At 45.2% G+C, this 20841-nt stretch overlaps 1 protein-coding gene across 1 annotated transcript in view; it reads left to right on the forward strand.

The window, feature by feature from the left end:
* The window catches only part of mapk1 (mitogen-activated protein kinase 1), a 90398-nt gene that overhangs the window by 37535 nt on the left and 32022 nt on the right, over positions 1 to 20841 (forward strand). The window contains exons 2-4 of the mRNA XM_084323496.1: positions 13463 to 13645; positions 14269 to 14458; positions 17181 to 17297. Coding sequence (XP_084179622.1) covers positions 13463 to 13645; positions 14269 to 14458; positions 17181 to 17297 — 490 coding nt within the window. The remainder of the gene's footprint in view (positions 1 to 13462; positions 13646 to 14268; positions 14459 to 17180; positions 17298 to 20841) is intronic.

Below are 20841 nucleotides of genomic sequence, written 5' to 3' on the forward strand. Positions count from 1 at the left end.
GGGCAGCGTTATACCAATCATCTAATGTGGGTCAAATTTTGATAATAGCAGTTAGTATCGAAGACGGTAACGTTACACGCTGAAACTCACCCCAGTCTCCGCGCGCCGTTGGGCGATCATCGTAGAGTAGAAATCTTATCATTATGGGATATATTTTTACCCGGTCCATCTCCAGCTTGTATAATGGTATATACGTCCAAATCATGTTTATCGAGTTATTGCCAATCGATCACCGTGTAGCGTGACGAGCCAGAGTCCCATGACCTATAGCGAGCGCCCGGAAGTACTACGGACGTCTAGGACAACCTCTATGCCACATCCTGTTTGGCGATTGCGCCGATCGGCCACCAGATGGCGCTCCTGAACCGCCAGAGAGCTCAGTGGGTCCTGCTGGTGGATCTCAGGCCAGCGGAGGGGACATATGAATCCGATCGCAGATTTTTGAAATATTGATATAAGGACGACGTAACGCGTCCTCCGGCAACTTTAGCATGGCCAGCAAAGACGTCTAAAGACGGTTCCCGGCAGTCAAAGTGTTAAGTGTCATTGCGTATTATTAATTTGATTGAAATTACGTAGTTATGGTTAGATTTATATATTGGGGGGGGTATATCATATTTTTCATATGATCAAAAAGTGGTGGAGCAAGATCATACCCTTGCTCCCCCAAGTTCAATAGTGGGAGAGCAGCTGCTCCGCGTGCTCTTAAGGCCAGGCGCCTATGCACATGAGTGCATGCGATAGCAACTGAACATTTTGAAATATGTTACCGACAACATTTCAGGGAAGAAATAGGATATGCAATTGCTGGATCTTCAGTCATGTTTGATCTGCAACACTTAGTTTCACAGTTTGATCTGAATTCTGTGAGCCAGACGCATGTGCGCGTGCTCTGGCGTGAGTGAGAAGCACCAGCTCATTTGCATTTAAAGCTACAGGTACAGAAACAGCCCGTAGAGAACAGGACTGAAACAGAGGGGCATAGAGGCTGCTAGAATCCAAGTGGTATTTTCAGAAAGTCGACTTCAAATAAGTGTTTTGGGGACCTCAGAGACTTATATCAACTATGAGGATATAATGGCCTCTTTAAATGTACATACACCCAAAATCGTGACGGTCAAAGGGAAAGAAGAGAAAAACAAAACCAAAGAGCATCTGGATTGGCGTTTCAAATGTACGTCAATCAAATAAAAAAAAACAATCCGTTTCGACAATGTTGACTGCAAACAAGTCATTGATCAGCGACGGGCAAATTAGACACAATTTAAAACATACATTAGGTGTTTTTAACGCTAACATTGAAGTGGATGATGGCATTCAACGGGGTAAACAAGGTCGGCACTGAAACTGTTAATCACCAGCTGGAACAGCTAATCAGTTCTCAAAGGGTTAAATTAATGGCAACTAGAACTGCCACGGTATTGATTTTCTCCTTACCCCACAAATTCATGAAGCAATTGAATCCGTCATGGTAACCAAAACAAATTTGACCTGATGGCAGGCCGCAGGGAGCTCTCCATGGTCCTGATTGGCCTGATGGCAGGCCGCAGGGAGCTCTCCATAGTCCTGATGGCAGTCCGCAGGGAGCTCTCCATGGTCCTGATTGGCCTGATGGCAGGTCGCAGGGAGCTCTCCATGGTCCTGATTGGCCTGATGGCAGGTCGCAGGGAGCTCTCTGGACCTGATTGGCCTGATGGCAGGTCGCAGGGAGCTCTCCATGGTCCTGATTGGCCTGATGGCAGGTCGCAGGGAGCTCTCTATGGACCTGATTAACTTCATCACCTTCGCTCCGCTATGAGCAGCTCCAGCATTAGTTTTTTTTTGTAATCTTTATTTATTACAGGAAAATAATTATTTTAACATTTCAGTTGTAACCATTGGACATTTTCCATTTTTTTATTTTTATTTTTTCTCCCTCCCTCATACCCACCCCATCCCACCCCCGGAGGTTGACATCAAACACATCTGCAGTATGCACAAATAATTAGATAAAAAGTAAACAATAGGAATAAAATAATAGAAAATGTAGTTAGAGGTGTAAAGCTCTATTCTTTCTCGGTCTCTTCATTGATAGTCAGGGTAGGGCTGGGCGATAAAACGATAACGATAACTATCGCGATAAATTATTTCCTCGAAATAAACATGAAACGTGGTCGCAAAGTTTCGATATATAGATTTCCAAGCTTGGCTCCGTTCAGCCTCGGCTCAGCACTCACTAACAACAACCAACGTTACGTGATGACGTGACGTGCATACGCACAACAGCTAACAACTAGGGATGCCCCGATCACGTTTTTTGCCACCGATACTGTTGTGAAGGATCAGATTAAACCGAATATATATATTTATTTATGGATATATATTTAATAGTATTTGTATATCGTTTGATATCCCTTGTATATTCCTTGTACATATACACTGAATATCCCTTTGGTCTACTAACAGCCCATAATAGTTTCATTCTCTCATTGGACAAGAACTTGGCGCCAGCAGCCAAGCCCCTTGGTTCAAGTTCAATCGTGCCGACGAACATGTCGTTACTAGCCCCGGTTCCGCGTAGGAATACGTCTGCCGAAATACGAATGGTACTATTTGTTCACAGCGCATATATATATGGCGCAAGTAAAGTAGAACTTCCCTTAGCCCTTAGTTCTTTACCCTCCAACCTAGTGGCAAGACGTTAAGCCTCACCCACGATACACGTGTGGTGCAGTATGGTCAACTTGGCCTCAGAATGGCATTGAGACATCGTGTGGATTAATAGTTGAATTGTCATAGTTTGGCACTATACCGTCGAGTGGGACGTATTTCTATTAAGTTAATAATAGTCTATTATGTATGGTGCATCGTTCGGTTAGAGTTATAAAGTGAGCAGTACCCCCATCGTTTTCCTCGCGTTATCTAGAGTCTTAACCAGGCTGGGCAGACCACGTGTGGTGCTTTCATCCGAGGAGTTCTGGGCAAGGACGAGTGGACCTGCACATTGGATTACCTTACCCGGACGACGGCGAGCCCTACACGGCTTGGATTATCTACTTGCTTTGGGTGCTTTGATTATGCCATGGATAACAGCCAACACTGGTAAGTGTTGGAACTACCCCCAAGAGGAGTCCAGGTGAGACGGCGCTCTAACCCGAGTGAGGTCGCCTCACGTCTCTTCGTTGTGGACCGGCAGCTACCGTCTACAAGAGGGCCCAACTGTATTCATCTGTGGACCAAGGTTCTGTGGGCACCGTGTTCAGCACTCTGAATTCTCCCAAGAAATCGTTGGCCAGATGGGATATCGCCAGCGGCTCTCCTAACCCCCCCCCCCCTACTGACTTACAACCAGCGGGACCCCCTTTAGTGTATCCAGCTATAATCATTAAGTACCATCGCTATAGTTCCCTAAAGAACCAGGTTGTATACTTGCTTCCTGCGTAACCAGAGATTGGACATTCAATGTTGATTTGCCTACGAATACTCATTTGCCTTACAAGTGCATTCAAATCATAAATGTCATTACGTGAACGTTGTATATACCCTTTGCTATATATTAAAGATTCGACGGATACATTTGTGTGGACTTGGTTTCATCAGGTGGGAAAGTGTTCATCATATCTATATCATGTACTGTGTGGCCAGTAGTTAAAGTACATAAAGCGGTAGTGGTTTAATGATACCATACTTATCAATACAGTCAGGGAATTGTACCCCTCAGTTACAGATACCGATTACCGATCGTCGTGAGCCAGTCCAGCTGCAGCTCCGGAGAATCCTGGCCGTAGCTGGAGGCTACTCGAGTACACACAGACAGTGGAGCTGGTCGCATATAGCGAGCATTTTGACTTGTTGCGTGGTGGCGATGTCTCGCAGATAATACAACTACAAGTATGATTATATAATATATATATTTTATAAAAAAAAACTTTTTTTTTTTTTTTTTTAAATCAAAAACAGGGGAGCTCCAGTAGCTCACCGCATATCTCGGCGCTATTTCTGCGTCGGAGAAAACCGTGCTGCGTCACGGATCTGGGGGACTCGGGTTCGATTCCCGGACCCGCCGTCGTTTCCCGGAATGTCTTCCCCTGATCTATATCCCGTTTCAACCTATATCTGTCGGTCATGCTTGACCAGAAAAGCGATAAACGCTAAAAAAGAAAGTAAAAAAAAAAAAAAAAAATCAAAAACAATCGATATAAATAATGGTACAATTGTTATTTAAAAATGTACCCCTAAAAAATATTTTTTGCCCCTAAATTTCTCGTTTAGGGGCAAGTGTGCCCCTAGTGAAAAAGCTTAGCGTACAGCCCTGCCCATGAAGTGTAAGTGTCAGGTCTACTGTGACTGAACAGTTTAGTCCAACCAATGTCTATAATTTCAGTCTCGCATTTTACATTCCTTGTCCATTGCTGCCGGTGCCAGGCTAGCTTACCCCTAGGTGTTCGTTAGATAGCCGTCCATGCTAGGCTAGCTTAGCCTTGAGGTACCTTTCAGCATCGCCAACAGTCATCAAGCGTAATCTGTCCCTGTTCTCCTCCGTAATCATCAGTTTGCCTGGATATTGAAGTCTAGGCCTCAGCCCACGTTTGTAAAGTTGTGCTATTACCTCACGGTACGGTGCTCACTGTTCCAACACAGCCGGGGTATAATCCTCATAGAAAGCAATTGGTTGACCGTTGTACAGCATCTCTGCCCTTCTCTTTCTGGCCTCCCGGATCACCCGTTCTTTGGTTTGATAGTTGTGGAACCTGACGATAACGGGCCTTTCACCTCGCTTCGGTTTAGCTGCTAGCGACCTGTGTGCGCGGTCCAACTCCGGAGGGGTAGGGAGGGTTTCTGCCCCCAAAACCTGGGATAAAAGGGTGGCGAAGAAGGATGTTGGTCTTGGGCCCTCAATTTCCTCTGGTAGTCCAATGATCCGGAGATTGTTCCGCGGGCCTCCAGGTCCTCAGCTTTAGCTTTTAGCCTAGCATGGCTAGCGCTCAGTTCGGCACATGTAGCTTCCAGCGACACCATTCTCTCGCTTACAAGTTCCGCATTCTCCTCCAGTGACTTGGCCCTCTGTCTGTTGTCGGCCACGTCCGACTGAATTTTGTCAAGTTTATTTTCCAGAGTGGTAATGTATTTTCTAAACTCTGAAGTGATAGCCATTTTGCGGTCTTCAAGCAGGGTAGCTAGCCAGGCCTTGCTAACAACGTCGTCCGCTTCCTCTTCTCTGTGAACATCGCCCCTTTTTGACTTTGGAGTCTTGGATGGTATCTTTGTGAAGCCTTTTAGTTAGTTAGCTGTATCGCTACTGGTATATAAAAAGAACTGCGAAGGTTTGGAGTCTTAAAATACGGAAATTTAAAAAAAACATGAGGGAGAGAGGGAAAGCACGTCTCACGCCATGCTCACCATACCGGAAGTCCGCTCCAGTATTAGTTTAACTGTTTTGGGAACAGCTTAGTTGACATTAGCAGCTAACGTTCACTTAAGTCATTGAACTGTCAGCTTGTAGGATATAATATTTATGTGCTCCTAATTTTTACAGTTTGCACACATATATTTTAGTGCGAGTGAAACACTCACACTGTCTTAACTTAACTGTGTGTATAGGTACTAGGCTTGGGCGGTATCCTTTTTTTCACACGTCAAACCTTTATGACATAATACCCCGGTGTACGGTATTTGATGTATGACTTTCATTTTCATCAGTGGGGGGGGGGGAACCCGTGTTACCAAGTAAACAAATCATCGTCAGCTCTCAGAATGGTAGTCCCGCACCGGTAGAAGCCCGCACCGTTTTAGCGTTAGCATCTAGCCATGGCAGACTATTTGATTCCTTAAAGTGGAAATGAAGCAGTGAGCAATGTGATCCTAGTTTGTTTGTTGTGTACCTTGTGTAAGACAGGGTTCTATAATCAAATGTGAAATCTATCTTATTTGTCTGAAAAATAAAATATAATATCCCTGTTTTCAACATGGGCGCCGCCATTTTGTTGCTGACGTCATGGCTGACGTCATGGGGGTTGTTTGGTGTACACTGCTGGTTAGCTGCCTATAGTGAATGGGTCAGTAAGTAAATAAAATGTTGCCTACAAAACAACGGGACCGCGGTGGTTCTGTTTGTATTGCTCCTGGCTGTTCAAACTAATTTTACCATGTGAGAGAGAGGAGTTGGTTAATTTCCACAAACTACCAGTGAAAAAAACAGTGTTGTTGGCATGTTGGCTCAGGCTGGCTGCACTCAGGCGGCGTGATCAGCCTGTTGGACAGGGAATGAAGATCCCCAGAGAACACTTCATTGCCTCGGATTATGTTGTTGGGGGTGGAAGGTTTGTCCAGAAGACCACTAATCAGCTGAAGCCTGATGCGGTTCCCTCGGTCTTCGACAGACAGACCGGCGTTAGCTCTCGGGAGCGATGGCTAGCTAGTTGGCAACAGCCGGGGACCGGCGTTAGCTCTCGGGAGCGATGGCTAGCTAGTTGGCAACAGCCGGGGACCGGCGTTAGCTCTCGGGAGCGATGGCTAGCTAGTTGGCACCAGCCGGGGACCGGCGTTAGCTCTCGGGAGCGATGGCTAGCTAGTTGGCACCAGCCGGGGACCGGCGTTAGCAACCGGGAGCGTCGCGGAGCATTCAGCCTGCTGGCTACCTAGATCCACTTCAACCAGCCGAGCGTCGGGAGCTCCAGCAGCTTGTCGATGTGCTAATAGCCTGGAGCCAGCTACCGTTAGCTTGCCGAGGCTCCAGCACACCGACAAGCTGTGTAGCCAGCTACCGTTAGCTTGCAGAGGCTATTAGCACACCGACAAGCTGTGTAGCCAGCAGGCTGAATGCTCCGCGACGCTGGTTGAAGTGGATCTAGGTAGCCAGCAGGCTGAATGCTCCGCGACGCTCCCGGTTGCTAACGCCGGTCCCCGGCTGGTGCCAACTAGCTAGCCATCGCTCCCGAAAGCTAACGCCGGTCCCCGGCTGGTGCCAACTAGCTAGCCATCGCTCCCGAGAGCTAACGCCGGTCTGTCTGTCGAAGACCGAGGGAACCGCATCAGGCTTCAGCTGATTAGTGGTCTTCTGGACAAACCTTCCACCCCCAACAACATAATCCAAGGCAATGAAGTGTTCTCTGGGGATCTTCATTCCCTGTCCAACAGGCTGATCACGCCGCCTGAGTGCAGCCAGCCTGAGCCAACATGCCAACAACACTGTTTTTTTCACTGGTAGTTTGTGGAAATTAACCAACTTTCCTCTCTCTCACATGGTAAAATTTGTTTGAACAGCCAGGAGCAATACAAACAGAACCACCGCGGTCCCGTTGTTTTGTAGGCAACATTTTATTTACTTACTGACCCATTCACTATAGGCAGCTAACCAGCAGTGTACACCAAACAACCCCCATGACGTCAGCAACAAAATGGCCGCGCCCATAATGATAAATGCTTCAGAAATGCACACAACAAATCGTTTTTTCTTAGAAACTGCTTATTTTTATAACGTGATTTCTTCTGTGGCTTATCTAAATACTAATGTGATGCTATGAATATGTATTTATCGCACTGCTTCATTTCCACTTTAAGGGCTAGAAATTGCCTGGGTTTTGGTCATATGCTCCCGAAATGCTCCCGTTGTTTGGCTACTTCTATGTGCAGTGAAAACTACTCGAATGCTTTATAACCTAGTCATTAATTTAGTTCAGGGTAATCTAAGATTAGCCGCAGAGCTAACGCTAGTTAACGTGAGCTAACGCTAGTTATTCAAGCTCAGTAGCTCGCAGAGAGAGATAAACAGCTGACAGCGGATAGTACAGGACGGTACAAATACAATAAAAAGGCGGGTGGGGGCTGTTGTGTAAACCTTGTACTCTTTAGTTCACATATAATAAGAGACGGATTATTTGCTTGCTCCACCAGTTGCTCCACAACAACACACACCAACTCTCGTCACAACGCTTTACGGTATTTTCACAGCACTGTTGCAACATTACCGTAAAACGTGAACACCGTTGTGACCCACTCGCTCCACTAGACTGGTCTCGCCCTCTGCTGGCGCGTGTGTGCACTACACTCCGTGTGTGCACTACACTCAAAACTCCGTTTCACTGTTATAGAAACTGAAGCGCATCTGTGATTTTGACGGTGACGGACGGTATTGATTTTCAATACCGTCGGGATTTCTAAATACCCTGGTATACCGTCATACCGCCCAAGCCTAATAGGTACCATGTCTTTACATAGGTAAGGTACTCTGTTATGTCTTAACTGTGTATATAGGTACCATGTCCTTACATAGGTAAGGTACTCTGTTATGTCTTAACTGTGTATAGGTACCATGTCCTTACATAGGTACTCTGTTATGTCTTAACTGTTTGTATAGGTACCATGTCCTTACATAAAGGTACTCTGTTATGTATTAAATGTGTGTATAGGTACCATGTCCTTACATAGGTACTCTGTTATGTATTAACTGTGTGTATATAGGTACCATGTCCTTACATAGGTACTCTGTTATGTCTTAACTGTGTATATAGGTACCATGTCCTTACATAGGTACTCTGTTATGTCTTAACTGTGTATATGTACCATGTCCTTACATAGGTACTCTGTTATGTCTTATGAAAATTACTCAGCTAGCGATGTCTGTGTTGTGGTTTTTGTTGTGTCTGTGTTAAGATAAGATATTCCTTTATTGATCCCCTTGGGGAAATTCAGGACCCAGTTGTGTGTTAGGGTTAGTTAGGGTTTCTAATATGTTGTGTGTGTTTGATATTGTTTTCTAATACGTTGTGTGTGTTTATGATATTGTTTTCTAATACATTGCGTGTGTTTATGATATTGTTTTCTAATACGTTGTGTGTTTAGGATATTGTTTTTCTAATGCTTTGTGTGTTTATGATATTGTTTTAGAATATGTTGTGTGCGTTTATGATATTGTTTTCTAATGCTTTGTGTGTGTTCATGATATTCTTTTCTAATACGTTGTGTGTGTTTATGATATTGTTTTCTAATACGTTGTGTGTTTATGATATTGTTTTCTAATGCTTTGTGTGTGTTTATGATATTGTTTTGTAATGCTTTGTGTGTGTTTATGATATTGTTTTCTAATGCTTTGTGTGTGTTTATGATATTGATAGGGAGCTGTTGGGCTTACTAGGCTTCAGGCAAAGTTACTGTTAACCTTCTGTGTATTGTCACAGTGAAAGGGTTAACCATTTGGTAGTGTGGCAGTGAAAGGGTTAGTCTTCTTTCCAACACCTCTCAATCTCTAGGACACAAATATAAGACAATTTCACTTCTTCAGCTGTAATAGTGTTATTGGGTCAATATGGGTAATTTTGAATTGAGTTAACTGATCCCAGACCGGTGAGGCAGCAGCTGACATTTACATTTAGTCATTTAGCTGACGCAGGGTGTCCGCGGGACCTTAAAAAGTCTTAAAAAGTCTTAAATTCAACTATCAACTATTAAGGCCTTAATTTGTCTTAAAATGTCTTAAATCCGACTTTCGGAGGTCTTAAAAACATGCCATGTCATCTTATGTTTCATTGTGAAATCTGGGGGGAAACTATTAACGGGAGATATTAAGTCAGGCTTTTTTTTTTCTTTCACGCAAACGGTACGCAGTGGGGCGGAACCAATTTATGGTCCTTAATTGTGTGTCGCCGTCGGGAGCTATTTCAGAACACCGGAGCATAGGTAACACGTTATTCAAGCCGTAGCGATAACGCTGACGTTTAGTTTAGTTTAATTGATTTGTATTTATTTGCACTCGTTAATTTAACATGGGAAAGTGCAAATGTAATGAGAACTGGCTCGAAAACCCTCTGTTTGCACCGTGGTTGGTCCCAGTGAAAGACATGTACGAGGCCCGCTGCAAACTCTTCAAAAAGGATTTTAAACTGGGAACGATGGGAATAAAAGCAGTCGAGTCACACATGCACAACGCTAAGCATGTTACCTCTACAAAAACCCGCCTGCAGACAACTTCAATATCAAATTTCTTTTCGACGCCGACACCGTACACATCAACTGCTCAGGGACAGGTAGGTCTACCACCTGGACCAATTGTTATTACATCTGCACCTGTCCGGGTAACGTTCGGCTCCACGCCAACCCTTGAAGCTGAGGTACTGTGGGTTCTAAATACGGTCGCAAAGCATCAGTCCTACAATGGAAATGAGGGACTAGGAGAGGTGTTTCAAGCGATGTTCCCTGACTCTGTTAGGATCTATGGGTAACAGTACTGTATATTTGCATATCATGTATGTCACAAATGTAATGGTAATATATACCTGTATGTCATGTATATCCCTATGCTATGCCATAAATGTCATGTATGTTGTGCATGTCATAAATGTCACTATGAATTGAAAATGGGGGACCCTGATGTAAACAAGACAAACGTCTTTCTCTGGTCTGCATCCCCTTATTATTGTGTGTATTGAGCTGTACTGTATTGTACCCATTCTGAAATCTGTTAAATAAAGTATTCTTTGAGGTGCTTTGGTACCATGAGGTGCAGGCATAGTCGTAGTACCCTTGAATGAGTGTACCCATGATTTTTGCCATTTTGTTATCGTGAAATTGGTATTAAATTTAATTTTGAGTGGCATTAAAAAGTCTTAAAAAGCCTTAAATCTGACTGGGCTAAACCTGCAGATACCCTGTGACGCTTTTATCCAAAGCGACTTACAAGTTCTGTACCCTTCCTGTTCATCAGGAAGGGTACAACTCTATCAGCTGAGTAACAATGTTCATCAAAGTTTTGAGTGCTACAGTGTAGGTTAGTTTATTAGGACAAGTGCATAACGGTAAGGTTAGTTAGGGTTAGATTATTTATTTATTATTATTCCTTTAATTTGATTTCAGATAATGGTTGAAGTGCGTCTTTAGTCGACGGGGAAAGATTGGACGGGTTTCGGCTGTCCTAACTGGGGTGGGTAGTTCATTCCCCCATTGTGGGGCAAGGACTGAGAATAGGCGACTTCTCTTTGATGACCCTCCCGGAGCTTGGATAGGAGTAGGTCTGAGGTGGCCTTTTCTTGACTCTTTTTGTATCACAAACAGTACTGTATTTGCAAATCTGGTATGTCATAAATGTATAGATGTAGCAGTACTGTCTATCTGTACTGTATGTCATGTATGTCATATATGTCCTGATGAATTGAAAATGGGGGACCCTGATGTAAACAAGACGAAAGTCTTTCTCTGGTCTGCATCCCCTTAACAATTGTGTGTATTGAGCTGTACTGTATTGTACCCATTCTGCAATCTGTTAATAAAGTCTTCAATCAATCAATCAATCAGTCTTGAGGGTATGTAGTTGGAGACCATGACCGGAGGTAGGCGGGAGCGGTTCCCTTTGCCGCACGGTATGCCAGGTCGAGGGCCTTGAAGCGGATTCGTGCAGCAATGGGGAGCCAGTACAGGTCCCTAAGAAGTGGGGTGACATGGGCCGACTTCGGTAGGTTTGAGATCAGGCGGGCCGCTGCGTTCTGAATGAGTTGAAAAGGCTTGGTGGCAGTGGCCGGGAGGCCAGCAAGCAGTGCGTTGCAGTAGTCGAGGCGGGAGATGACTGTTGATTGGACGAGGAGTTGGGTGGCTTCTTTTGTCAGGAAGGGGCGGATCCTTCTGACGTTGCTCAGGAGGAATCTGCAGGTTCTGGTTGTCGCTGCGATGTGAGCAGAGAAGTTCAACTGGTCGTCGAGGACAACACCAAGGTTCTTGGCGGTCGGGGACGCGGTCACAGCTGCATTCTCGACTGTGATGGAAAGGTCGGTCAGGGGGGAGGATTTGGCCGGCAGGTGGAGCAATTCTGTTTTGCTTAGGTTCAGTTTGAGGTGGTTGGTCGTCATCCAGGCGGAGATGTCGGACAGACGGGCCCAGATCCGCTCAGAGACGTGGATATCTGAGGGAGGGAAGGAGAGGAAGAGTTGAGTATCATCGGCATAACAATGATACGAGAAGCCATGAGACGTGATAATGTTACCCAGTGATTTAGTGTAGAGGGAGAAGAGAAGGGGTCCTAGGACCGAGCCCTGGGGGACACCCGTCTGCAGGGGGCGGGTGGCTGACAGGGTCCCTCTCCATGACACTTGGTAGGAGCGGTCATTGAGGTATGATGTCAGCCATGTCAGCGCAGAGCCAGCCACTCCCATTCCTGCGAGGGCCGCGAGGATGATCTGATGGTTGACTGTCGAAGGCTGCAGACAGATCTAGGAGAATCAGGACAGAGGAGAGGCCTTTCGCTTTTGCTAAGTGAAGTGCCTCTGTGACCGCAATGAGGGCCGTTTCTGTGGAGTGGCCAGTCCGGAAGCCAGACTGATTAGCTGAGTGGGGGTGGGTTTGTGTATTTAACCCTTTCACTGCCGACAATACACAGAAGGTTAACCCTGTCACTGCCACACAACAGCAGGTTAACCCTTTCACTGCCACACTACAGAAGGTTAACCCTTTAGGGCGGCTGGGTGGCGCAGCGGACATTGCGCTCGTCACCAACGCAAGAGACACCGGGTTCAACTCCGGCTGTCGGCGTTGCCTCCGGCTTGCGCCAGCCGTCATACTAATTCAATTGGCAGAGTTAGCGAGTGGAAGTCGATGGGACTCCTACAGGTCGGTTGGGGACGCCTGCACAGCAGAGACAGGAAATGGCGGGGGTAGTGTGAGCCTTCCACACGTTACACCTTGCCAATGAGAGTCCGCGCTGTCTGGTGAAAAGATGTGACAGGCTGCCTCCTCGTGTATCGGAGGGGACACGTGATGCAAGGCTTCTATCCTCCCTACAACTGGCCAGTGGGGGGCATATGCGAGCAACGTTCAAGACAGGGGAGGGGAGAATTGGCACAGTGGAATTGGGATGGGAGAAAAATAGAAAAAGAGGAGAAAAAAGTGGATTAAAAAAAAAGGTTAACCCTTTACTATCACACTACGGTAACCATCAGTAGACTGTCACATGCTTTCCTCCGACGCATGTGCAGCCAGCCGGCAGCCAGCCTGATTCAGCAGATTCTCACTGGGAGAGTGTAACGTGTGGGAGGCCGCACTACCTCTCACCAGATCCTACCTTCGCTGAGCAGGCGCCCCGACCGAACTGTAGGGGTCGCTGTCCACAACGCCCAGGACCCACCCACGGCTCCCCTCCCCCTAACTCAGCCAAACGAGTTAGTATAGCGATCAGCCCGAGCCAAGGCAATGCTGACTCTCCGGGAGTCGAGACCGCAGCCTCTTGCATTGGTGACGAGCACAATCTCCGCTACGCCACCTGACCGCCCCGGACACGTCTTCTTTAAACAAGTCTAGAAGAAAACACCATAAAGTCCAAAAAAATATAAAATAAATGAATGCAACACTCCAAGACATACCCCATGCGAAGGTATGGAAAAACTCACTAAAACCTAGCAATAGGGGGGAAAAAGGCACCACAGGCAATGTCATCTTTGTGCCTTTTTAAAAAGAAATATTGTTTCCCGATTTGTTTTAAAATGTTGTTTTTCATGTTTTTCAGCTCCGCTTACGACCGGGACAACAAGGTGAAAGCGGCCATTAAGAAGATCAGCCCCTTCGAGCACCAGACGTACTGCCAGCGCACCCTGCGGGAGATCAAGATTCTGCTGCGCTTCAGGCACGAGAACATCATCGCCATCAACAACATCATCCGCACTCCGACCATGGAGCAGATGAAGGACGTGTATCCTTCTGTTAGGGTTAGGAGCAGATGTTGGGGTTAGGAGCAGATGTTGGGAGCAGATGTTAGGAGCAGATGTTGGGGTTAGGAGCAGATGTTAGGAGCAGATGTTGGGGTTAGGAGCAGATGTTACAAGCAGATGTTGGGGTTAGGAGCAGATGAAGAATGTGTATCCTTCTCTACAGGCCTCTCGCCTCAACGTGCCATAATGATGCACCATTTACCAAGTAAACCAGTCCCAATGTATGCATGAAGGTCTGTGTCCTGAATGCACACATCAAATATCCTGTGAGGATAGTCTGTGTCCTGAATGCACACATCAAATATCCTGTGAGCATAGTCTGTGTCCTGAATGCACACATCAAATATCCTGTGACGATAGTCTGTGTCCTGAATGCACACATCAAATATCCTGTGAGCATAGTCTGTGTCCTGAATGCACACATCAAATATCCTGTGAGCATAGTCTGTGTCTTGAATGCACATAAGATATCCTTGACACCCCTCCATGCCAGTGTGACCAGTAGCACTCGATTACATATATTACATTACATGAATATATCCCCCAAATTGGGATCGGGTCGATACATTTTTGGAATGTACCTTAACGTGGCGCCACCATGCAGATACATTGTCCAGGATCTCATGGAGACGGACCTGTACAAGCTCCTGAAGACGCAGCACCTGAGCAACGACCACATCTGCTACTTCCTCTACCAGATCCTGCGAGGCCTCAAGTACATCCACTCTGCCAACGTCCTGCACCGGGACCTCAAGCCCTCCAACCTCTTGCTGAACACCACCTGTGATCTCAAGGTAGAACCTGAACGCCACCTGTGATCTCAAGGTAGAACCTGAACACCACCTGTGATCTCAAGGTAGAACCTGAACGCCACCTGTGATCTCAAGGTAGAACCAGAACGCCACCTGTGATCGCAAGGTAGAAACTAGGGTTGGGTGATATAATGATAACGATAATTATCGCGATATATTTTAACACTTTCTATGCCGGGAAACGTCTTTAGACGTCATTCCCGGCCATGCTCAAGTTGCCGGAGGACGCTTTACGTCGTCCTTATATCAATATTTCAAAAATCTGCGATCGGATTCATATGTCCCCTCCGCTGGCCTGAGATCCACCAGCAGGACCCACTGAGCTCTCAGGCGGTTCAGGAGCGCCATCTGGTGGCCGATCGGCGCAATCGCTTAACAGGATGTGCCATAGAGGTTGTGCTAGACGTCCGTAGTACTTCCGGGCACTCGCTATAGGTCCCGGGACTCTGGCTCGTCACGCTACACAGTGATCGATTGCCAATAACTCGATAAACAACATGATTTGGACGTATATACCATTATACAAGCTGGAGATGGACCGGGTAAATTTACATCCCATAATGATAAGACTTCTACTCTACGATGATCGCCCAACGGCGCGCGGAGACTGGGGTGAGTTTCAGCGTGTAACGTTACCGTCTTCGATACTAACTGCTATTATCAACATTTGACCCACATTAGATGATTGGTATAACGCTGCCCACGGAATTATAAACGCCCCCTAGCCCATCCGGTCAACATCAGATGACGTGTAGTAACTTCTAGAAGTACGTCTAGTTGGAATTTTTTATATCGCGCTGATTGCCATAAAACTGTATTGCATCATCAATATAATGCATTTGGGGCTATAGATCACGTTCTGGAGAAAGCTGCAGAAAGAGATGAAAACATACTTTTTTTTTTTGATCCACTTTTTCTCCCATTTTTCTATATTTTCTCCCATCCCAATTTCGTATCATCCAATTCAACCCTCCCCTGTCACGAACGCTGTTTCTTGCCTCCCACAAGCCGGCTGCAATGTGGACTAAGTCATACATAGCACAAGTCCCCTCCGGTACTTGAGGTAACAGCAGTCGCATCTTTTCACCTGCGCAGCTCGATCTCTCAGTGTCGAGGAGTAACGCGTGGGAGGCTCACGCTGCCCCCGACACTTCCTGATTCTACTGCGCAGGCGCACCAACCGACTTGTAGGAGTCGCTTGTTCACAACGCCCGATCCCCACCCTTCAGTTTCCCTCCCCGTAATACGATTTTTTTTTGTGACCTGCAACAGGGCAGTTTTAAAACCAGAGACAGTGGACAGACTTAAAGTAATGGTTTGCTTGTCCAAATGACAATACTGACCAAATTGAGATTTATTTTTCTCTTGTCCATTTATTTTGTTTGCTTTCTAATTTAAAATACAGTTTGAAACCGTCTGTACACAGTAGGCTATGTGTGCTAGCAGAGCTAGACTCCAGTCACGAGTCACGGTGCACATGTGCGGTGGTTTGTCCACCAAAAAAGCGCCAAAAGATAGAAAAGAAACTAGCAGAGCCAGAACTGTTCAACTCCCCTGGAGCCACAGCCAGCAGAGAAGCCGGTTTACTTTCACTTTCAAACCAGCTGCAGCCTGAGAACTGGAATGTGAGGGGATGTAACACTAAAGATGGCGGCAACGACAAAGAATTGCTGCAAAATAAACATACATCTGTTGTTTAAAAAAAATATATATATATATTTTTTTTTTATACTTATAACAATATCGATAATATCGAATATCGAGTGATATGATATAGTTATCGATATCGTTATCGCGATATCATTTTTGGCCATATTGCCCAGCCCTAGTAGAAGCTGAACGCCACTTGTGATCTCAAGGTAGAACCTGAATGCCACCTGTGATCTCAAGGTAGTCTGTAGTAGGGCTTAGTGTTTAAGAACACCGCTGTTGGTTTTACCATCAAAGCAAGACTGCAGGTATTACCCACTAAATACAATCTGTCCACTTGGTATCCTCAAACTCACAGTCCATTCTGTCCAACCATCAGGATTCACAACAACACCTAGAATCCATTGCACACATAACAAATGGATGTAATGCATACAAACACCTGTACATAGCTCGTCATGACCGTATTGTGGACATTGTGTCTGATGCGGTACAGAACATATCACCATCTAGTGCAGCAATGTACAAACATGCTAGAGTTCAACCAGAGTGGTTTGGCCTTACCAACGATGTCTTTGCTAACATACCAAATAACACCGGATGTTGTTTTTGTTGACACCAGCCACAGGGAGGTGCTGGTCATAGAAGTAGGCTGTGCCTTTGATCTGTACATGGACCAGGCCTTCCGGGACAAGTATATCAAATACCAACCACTGCTCAATGTGATGGCCGACCTTGGGTATAGGTGTAGATATAGTGTACTTGTATTCGGAAGTCTTGGCCATGTATACAAATGCACCATGACCGGTCTGAGAATTGCTGCAATGTCTAAAAGAAAAGCCAAACAAATTGCCAAATATTGCTCTGTCTCAGCTATTATTGGCAGCTTAGCCGCGTGGAGAAGGAGGTGCTATGTGTACCCTTAAGTGTTCAGTGCTGCTTGGCCCCGATACATTTGATTCCCTGTTTATGTAATATAATATGTGGAACCAAATAAAGTATTTGTGTGTGTGTGTGGCATCTAAAATGATCCACCATCACGTTGCCCCCTTAGATCTGTGACTTTGGTTTGGCTCGAGTGGCGGATCCGGACCACGACCACACAGGCTTCCTCACAGAGTACGTGGCCACGCGCTGGTACCGGGCGCCCGAGATCATGCTCAACTCCAAGGTGAGTGTGCTGCCGTCACACAATGGAATGTCAGTCAAGTCATTTTAGACATTTTACAGAATTCCTTTTGGTCCTCGTGTCTTCAGCCCTACAGCAGTGAGCATCAATAAAATAGAACAACACATTTTCTTCAACAGAAGCAATAACCGTAGCATAAGAATAGCAGCAAGAAACAATTATAATACAGTATGGCAAAGTAGCAGCATAAACGAGTGTAAAATAACATTACATTTTAATACAATAATCCCATTATGGCAAAGTAGAAACAAGTGTAAAATAACATTGAATTATAATACAATAATCATCACAGTATGGCAAAGTAGCAAACAAGTGTAAAATAACATTCAATTTTAATACAATAATCACAGTATGGCAAAGTAGCATAAAGCATTACATACTGAGACATGTAGGATCATTACTGAGACATGTAGGATCATTACTGAGACATGTAGGAACATGTAGGATCATTACTGAGACATGTAGGATCATTACTGAGACATGTAGGATCATTACTGAGACATGTAGGATCATTACTGAGACATGCAGGATCATTACTGAGACATGTAGGATCATTACTGAGACATGTAGGATCATTACTGAGACATGTAGGATCATTACTGAGACATGTAGGCATGTAGGATCATTACTGAGACACATAGGATCATTACTGAGACATGTAGGATCATTACTCAGACATGTAGGATCATTCTACATAATATTTATATATCGCCATTAGGGATGCTCGATATTGGCTTTTTTACCTATACCGATATTTTCCAACTCTTAATTTCCGATACCGATATCAACCGATACCGATATATGCAGGGTTTCCCCCGCCAAAAAACTGAATAATTTCAGGTAATTAACATTACATACCGTAATTCCTCTAATAGTAACCGGGTCTCAAATACAAGCCGGGTCTCTATTAATGGCCGGGTGCGCTGTTGAGCTAAGCAATTATAAGCCGGCCTCCTAATACAAGCCGGGTTACTAATATACTGAGCTGCATACTGAGCTGCTAAGGTAAAGTTACTTGATTTCACTTTGAAAACGTTGAAATGACCAGTGACCACCTGTAATTGCACTGTTTACTATTTCATACAGTACTTGGTTTCAATAAATGAACCCAGTACATTTTACTGGGTTCAAACTGACACAAAATGTTGATTTATTCATTATGATCCGTTTGAAAATTTGAAATATAGGCCTCCCTCTTATACAGGCCTCCTCCTAATACAAGCCTGGTACCCGCTACAGTTGAAACAAATACAAGCCGGGGTTACTATTAGAGGAATTACGGTATGTCTTGTTGTGGAATTAACATAACATATGCATACTTTTGACAATAAATAAAATCAGAATTTGTTCTTACTTGCTTGCCTGGTGTTAGATTCTGATCAATCGGCCAGTATCACGTCTTCGTCTGTTTGGCTTGTGTTCTCATCTCCATCCACTGACTCTGCGTTGTGTTTGTTATCTCTCCGACGTCGCCACATACTGGCTGTACAATCCTTATCATCCCCTGTTAATGCAATCCGCAGGCATAAGTATTCACCACTTCCATAAGAATTCGACCCTTTACAGCATAATACCTTTCTCGAAAGAGCGTTGTTTATTACATAAACAGAAGCCTCAGCTCAGATGTTATCAGATTGTATTGTCCTTGAAGAGTCTATTCTGATGATCTCTCCTCTCTCCCCACTCGGGGGGTCATCGCGGCCTGGTGGTTATTCCAGAAGCCTGTCGTCGTGGCACTTCTCTCGTGCTGCCCTTCCCCCCCCCCCCCCCCCCCCCCCTCTCTGTGATGAGAGGAGGGAGCCATCTCAAAGTCTCTGATGGTTCCTCAGTCGTTCGTGGTCGCTCTTGGTCTCAGTCTTGGTCTGGCTTACACCCGGAAACACTGTTAGATTTATAGGATCTTCGTCATAGCAACGACGGCCTCGCCCCTCTCCTGGTTGCCATGCGACGCGCTGTCATAGCAACTGCTAATAACCTCTAACACACATTAAAACGTCTGTTTTCATTAATGTCAAACCTAGGATCTCGCTCCTGTGCCTGCTGCCGTTCTTATCAGCTTGTTGATGTTCTGATGGAATGCAAACATTCTGCTCTGCTAACACTGACTGCCAGCCACTAGACCGCTATTCCTCCACCGTTCAACCCGTGATGATAATGGTATTACCCTCTTAAAGCTTGTCTCTATATATCAGTTATAAACCAAATATACATTTCTTTCACTGGGTAAATAAAGGTTATAGAAATGTAAAAAAAAGTAATTTAAAATTTAAACCGATACCGATATTTTCCGATATCACATTTTAATGCCAATATCGGCCGATAATATCGGACATCCCTAATCGCCATATATCTATAGTAAGTATAAAGATAAAGGGCGGCTGGGTGGCACAGCGGACATTGCACTCGTCACCAACGCAAGAGACACCGGGTTCGACTCCGGCTGTCGGCGTTGCCTCCGGCTTGGGCCAGTCGTCATACTAACTCAATTGGCAGAGTTAGCGGGTGGAAGTCGATGGGTGGTCATTTGGACGTTGTGGACAGCGACTCCTACAGGTCGGTTGGGGACACCTGCACAGCAGAGACAGGAAATGGCGGGGGTAGTGTGAGCCTCCCACACGTTACACCTCGCCAATGAGAGTCCGCGCTGGCAGGTGAAAAGATGTGACAGGCTGCCTCCTCGTGTATCGGAGGGGACATGTGATGCAAGGCTTCTATCCTCCCTACAACCGGCCAGTGGGGGGCATATGCGAGCAACGTTCAAGACCGGGGAGGGGAGAATTGGCACAGCGGGTAATTAGGATGGGAGAAAAAGAGGAGAAAAAAGTGGATAAAAAAAAGAGTTGCAATATAATATTCTACATAATATTTATATATCGCTATATATCTATAGTAAGTATAAATAGTTACAATATAATCTACATAATATTTATATATCGCTATATATCTATAGTAAGTATAAAGCAGGAATTTCACCAACTGGACTCCATTGCCTGTTATTCTGGAGGGCAATATGCACAAGTATCAGTACAGCAGCAGGTGGCAGCAAACCCACTCTTATGTCTGCTTGGAAATGTCCCTGACTCTCTTAAAGGGTAGGGTTAGGTTAGGGTTGAAGTGGTTCAATTACTGTTAATGGTTAGGGTAGGGTTAGGTTAGGGTTATTGTAGGGTTAGGTTAGGGTTGAAGTGGTTCAATCACTCTTAATCTGAGATATATGACAACAACTATGGGGTTGCACAAGGGAGTTGCCTAGGTCCTTTACTCTTTCCCTTTACATGTCACCACTGGGTGATATCATCAGAGAACATAATGTAGGTTTCCACAGCTATGCAGATGATACACAACTGTACATATCAGCTAACCAAATTATACAGCTATTACTGAAATTCTAATGATTGGCCCCAAAAGAAATAAACGTTAATAAAGAACCTGGGAGGACTAAACCCTTGAATCAAATCTGAGGTCACAAGTCTCGGGGTTATCATAGATTCTCATATTAACAAAGTGACCAAAACATTGTTCTTTC

The sequence above is a fragment of the Notolepis coatsorum genome, assembly GCF_963971535.1.
Source record: "Notolepis coatsorum genome assembly, chromosome: 10".
Lineage (NCBI taxonomy): Eukaryota > Metazoa > Chordata > Actinopteri > Aulopiformes > Paralepididae > Notolepis > Notolepis coatsorum.